Here is a 5,303-nt window from a genome sequence, read left to right as displayed (position 1 = left end):
AAAATACCTTTCCTCCTTTGGAAGGTCTAGATCTGTTCTGGAGTGAGTTGGAATTTCCTTTAGAGGGCTTTGGTTCACTCCTTAGCTTCTGTGGTTGAGACTTCTTTTCAAATCTTGGTGGCATTGAAGACTTCTTTCTTGGTCATCCTGGTACCGTGTTCTTCTTTTCTTATCCTACCTTCTTTGCTTTCTCAAAGGAAGGGTGATCTTTGATAGGCACAGAAGTAGCTGAATGATAACATCCTAAATCTCTGTATTATGCAACAGGGTGTTGTCCTAGGCCCTAGGGTAAGGCAACCATGACTAGAAGAAAAGTATGCCAACTAATGAAACCAGATAAGGCTCAAATGAAGATTCCCCCTTTTTCCAAAACACAAGTGTGCTTTAAGTGCAAGTATGGCCACTCTCCATAGCCCATCATATGTGGGATAACACCTTTTATGCCACATTGGATGTTTTTCCTTCATTGGTTTATGAAAACCTTTAAGGGATTTGTAAGGCAAAGAGCTAGACCCGAAGCAATCAAGGCAGAGGGATGGCTTCTGCAAGAGTCATTAGTATACATCACAGAGTTTCTTGCATCCATGGATCCCGATATGCCACATGCTTGGAACATCAAGGATGATGATTGTGTGATTGCAGAGTTTCCCCAAGGTGAAGGGATTGAAAGAAATATGAGAGAAGAGAATAGAAAGAAATTCAATAAGTTTTGTGTCCTCAATAGTTCTGAGATGCAAAGATGGGTCGAGAGATATGAAGAGGCCAAAGAAAAAATAATAAATGAGAGGTCAAGATTTAGAGTCATGCATAGGTGGGGGGTGCCATATCCACCGAACCATGCTCTTCTCCCCTGACACATGTCTTGTGATTGGCTACAAGAAGCTCTTCGTGAAGCCAAACATGATGGAGAGGACATAACCGATCGTCGAGAGCAGCAGCTTGCAGTCGGATGTATGCCACATGTAAGTTTTTAACCTTTCTATTGGGTATTTATGATCACAATCACTACAAAATGCATCCTCATTATTTTAATCATGTTTTTTTAGTACAAAAAGTATAGTGCCTTATGGTGATATGGACGAAATTTTCATGTGGAAAGCATCGATTCAAGGAGAGTCACATATGATTGTGGAGTCATGGCTAAGTTTGTAAAAGATAGCCAAGCAAGTGCTTTCAGATACCAATCTTCTCTCATCACAATTAGATTATTGTGGGACCATATGTGACATCTATGAAGTTGATTTTAGATGATTTAGTATTTTCATTCTTGATGTCAAATGGTTTAGAACTATCTACAATAGTCCCAATGCTACAGTTAGGGGAGACAGCTATGGTTTCTTTGCTATTGACACCACCAGCTGATGAAAGGGATACCGTTGTTCTTCCAAAGCATTGTGAACAAGTACAAACTAATGAATTTATCAAAAGCTAATAACTTAATTTTTCAAACAAATGTTGACATCTAATTTGTATCTTCAATGTAGGTGGTCTTTCATCTGGATCGTTTGGACCCGAGATGGTGGTACGTGGTCCGATCTACTCCTTGAAGCAGACATATTTTTGAAGATAGGAATGTGGATATGGAGATGCCAATAGAAGATCCAAATAATGATGTCGATGGATCTAAGGAAGAGGATGAAGATGACGATGTGGGCCACGAAGAAGGTGACAATAATGACATTGTAATGGAGGAAGGTGGAGATCACGACTTTGGGGAAGAAAAGGGAGAACTAGAGGCCGGTGTACTAGAGGATCAAGTCTTAGGTAGACATACAATAGGGGATGATGATGTAGGTGATCAATTGTATGTAAACCTTGAGATAGACATATTTGGTGCACAAGACTTGGCTCAATATGAAGCAGCCAATGTAAATGCTACAGATTCATAGTTTTGACATTGATGAGACTTCTTATATATAATTTGGCCCTCACATATTTATAGTGACATTTTATACATGAATTTGTATGTATAAGTTCACTATCAATATATGAGTGTTTTGATCTCAATTTTGATGTACATACTCTTATATTTTTTATCTTTGAAATGACCAAACTTGTGGTCCAAAATTATTTTGGGACCCTTGGAAATGACGTTTTGTAAAAACGTCGGTATGGAAATGACGTTTTGTAAAAATGTCTACACTGACACCTTCCCCGCCCGCCAATCATATAGATGATCTTCATGCCCATGCTTGCAAAGTATCGAAAGACAACATCAGAAAGAGGCCTCTGTCTTGTAGTGGAAAGTTGTTTTGTATTGTACAAAGAGAAATGGACTATGTACATAAAATGTGTAAACTCTTGTTTCGTACATGAACAAAAAGTCTTTGATATATCTTCGTGGAAAATTTTTGAATATGATTTCTCATACGTTTGAGTAAATATAAAATTTGAGAATTGTAAATGGAGAAAAAGGGAAAATTCCCAAAATTCACATGTGGATAACTGGCAATGTCAATAACAATATTTTGCATGCTTTTTCAAGATGAAAGGAGAAAGTAGATTTATAGACTATGACATTTAACAAAGGATGAGAATTGGCTTCAAGAAAATCATCCTTCAAAGACTAACATCATTAAAAGGAGGAATCGAAAGATGTGGTTGTTTCTTTGGATCTATCAAAAGTGAAAAGATTGGAATCCTTTGAATACAGAGGAAAAAGAGAAGATGGGAGGATGAAATGACAAGATGAGGAAAATATGGAGAAATTTTATGATGTGATAATAATTTATGTTGATTTTCAAATGTGACTTTGAAAACTGAGGGCCAAATTCCAAAAAGCATGTCACATGTGAAGTGCAAGCGTGGAACACCATCAATTATAAACAAAGACAAGGGATATTTTCTTGAGGCATTTTCCTTGTAGGTCTTAAGCTTTGAAGAGATATGTTTAACATTTCTATGGCTCAATAGACCACGTGGGCACCTATTTACCTTATAGAATGATATAAGTTATAACCTTCCATCACAATCTTAAAATTACAATGGCGATGCACTTAGAAGCAAGAGAGAGGGTGACATGAAGGGGTTGGGTTGGTTTGCAACACGACGGTGAGAGGGCGGATGGTCAAAATTTGCGGGTCTTCCAAAGAAATTGGGGGTGCAAAGGGGCAACGAGGTTTGAAATCACGTTGGACCAAAATTGGCATAAATATGGTGTATGCTAAGTAAGTTGAAGCTATCGTTCATCATCTTCTTAATTGCAGTAGAAATGAAGGCCTCTTCCATCCACCTCCCTCTTCACAATACTCCTCGCCTCAACGTATTTCTGCCTTCTCCTCCACCATTTCATCTTCTTCGCCACAACCATCCACCTGCATACTCCCGGCGCTCCATCACTTGTCGCAGTTTGCAGCTCGCCACCCCAGCTACGCTCGTTCCTTTAACGCACGACAACTACTTTGTAGCTCCTTCCAAGCGCGGCTTTCTGCCCGTCTCTGACCCTGCCGCCTTCGAGTTTACCGCCGCAGCTTCCCCACAACTCGCACTCTGGGATCGCACCGCTACCGACTTCCACCACCTCTTGGCTACGTACGATGCCAACAAAGTCCGGCGCATCATCGCGACACTCCCTCGTTTCGACTCCGAGCAACTCCTCCAGCCGGGTGGACGAAGAGGCCATCTCTGGAAAGCCATGCTTCTCCTGTCCTTCCTGGCCCACGCTTACGTTTGGTGCGGAGAGGTTCCCGCAAGCCGCCTGCCGGACAACATAGCTGAACCGTGGCTTGCCATTGCACGGCGTCTAGACGTGCCTCCCATCATTTCTTATGCATGTCTCGTTCTTTCGAATTGGCGACGTATAGATGACACTCTCCCTCTAGAACTTGGAAACATGGCCTGCTGTTATAACTTCACCGGTACTGTAGATGAAGAATGGTTTCTACTCGTTCATGCTGACATCGAAGCCAAGGCAGCAGAAGCGCCGGGTGCGATTATCAGGGCCCAACAAGCCATTCACGACAGGAATGTGGCCGAGGTCTGTACATTATTCCAGTAACTACATGCTTCTAATAGTTGGCTTGGTTTTAAGTATGCGATTATTGTTACTTCTTGACAGGTGAAGGATAACCTTGCCCTCTTGGCTGGAACTTTGAGATTGATGAGCAAGAGTTTACGGCGAATGCAAGAGAAGTGTGATCCTGACGTCTTCTATCACAGAATTAGGAAGTATATGGCCGGGTGGCGCAACAATCCACGGCTTCCACAGGGATCCATCATGTACGGGGAGGACAGTTTATCATTTTACGGAGCTTCGGGCGCGCAATCGACTATCCTTCCTGCGGTAGATGCTGCCTTGGGTATCCAACATCAAGATGGGTTTCTCAGCTCCTACATACAAGTCAGTACTCCCACTCAAATCTCACAAACAATAACGATGTGGCCACTAATCTGTTTCTAATTCGATCTTCGGATCATTTGCTGCTCTTTATATAATCTCTCGCTATACTATTCTCTGAGCGAAGGAGCTTTATTTTGCAACAGGAAATGCGTTCCTACATGCCTTGTCCGCACAGGCAGTATTTGCAGCGCATCGATGCCGGTCCATCAATTCGAGATTTCGTGAAGCAAAACCTTGAGGAACTGGCAGGAGAATACGACCGATGTATCGTGGAGATTTTCAGGTTCCGCTCTTTGCATAGAGGTCACGCTCAAGGTTACATAAAGAAACCAAGCAAGGAGAGGGAAGAACGAGGGACAGGAGGATCAGATTTTGTGACATATTTGATGCAGAATGCAACAACTACAATAGCTCACAGCGTTGGTTCTCCGGCCTGATTTTTTGTTACCGTGGTGGATGCATCTACGTCCATTTCCATGTGGTAAGGGACCTTGTACATATTCAGTGGGACACCGACAGACCCATATCCTTGGGAGAGAGAAATCACCATGAGAATATGACTTCATCAAAGAGGCCTCGTCAAATAGAGACCCAGATCCTTTACTCATATACTTCCTTGTGGGAGAGAACAAGGTCAATTTCATGCAATGGACCTGCGCTAGTGAAGTGAATATATGAATAAATTATTGTTTGTTTAGGAATTGTTGGAATAAATGAGGGAATGATATGACCAGTACATGAAGTTTGTACAAGTTGTTCTAATCACGTGAAGTTTGTTTGTCGAAATGTGGTCATGAGTAGATCAGTGGACTGTTGTTAGTGCCTTAATGAGTTGGTGCAGCATGTTGTGGCATGTTCATAAAGGTTGTGACACACAAGCATTAAAACTTCACATTGGGAACTTGGCAAATCTTAGAGGCAGATGTACATGCCACAATATTCACCCAACCATTAAGGTTACTAG

General features: G+C 41.7%; 1 protein-coding gene across 1 annotated transcript; it reads left to right on the top strand.

Moving 5' to 3' along the window:
* Window positions 1-3,211: 3,211 nt before the first annotated feature.
* LOC147897642 (uncharacterized) lies at window positions 3,212-4,776 on the top strand. The gene is made up of 3 exons (XM_087380081.1): window positions 3,212-3,976; window positions 4,058-4,339; window positions 4,483-4,776. The coding sequence occupies exons 1-3, from the start codon at window positions 3,212-3,214 to the stop codon at window positions 4,774-4,776; spliced, it is 1,341 nt and encodes a 446-aa protein (XP_087236207.1).
* The last annotated feature ends 527 nt before the right edge of the window (window positions 4,777-5,303 follow it).

The sequence above is a fragment of the Dipteris shenzhenensis genome, chromosome 10 (genome assembly GCF_047967505.1).
Source record: "Dipteris shenzhenensis isolate YYH24624 ecotype China chromosome 10, Dip_SZ_1.0, whole genome shotgun sequence".
Taxonomy (NCBI): Eukaryota; Viridiplantae; Streptophyta; class Polypodiopsida; order Gleicheniales; family Dipteridaceae; genus Dipteris; species Dipteris shenzhenensis.
Note: the sequence above shows the minus strand (reverse complement) of the source record. Positions and strands in the feature narration are given on the sequence as shown.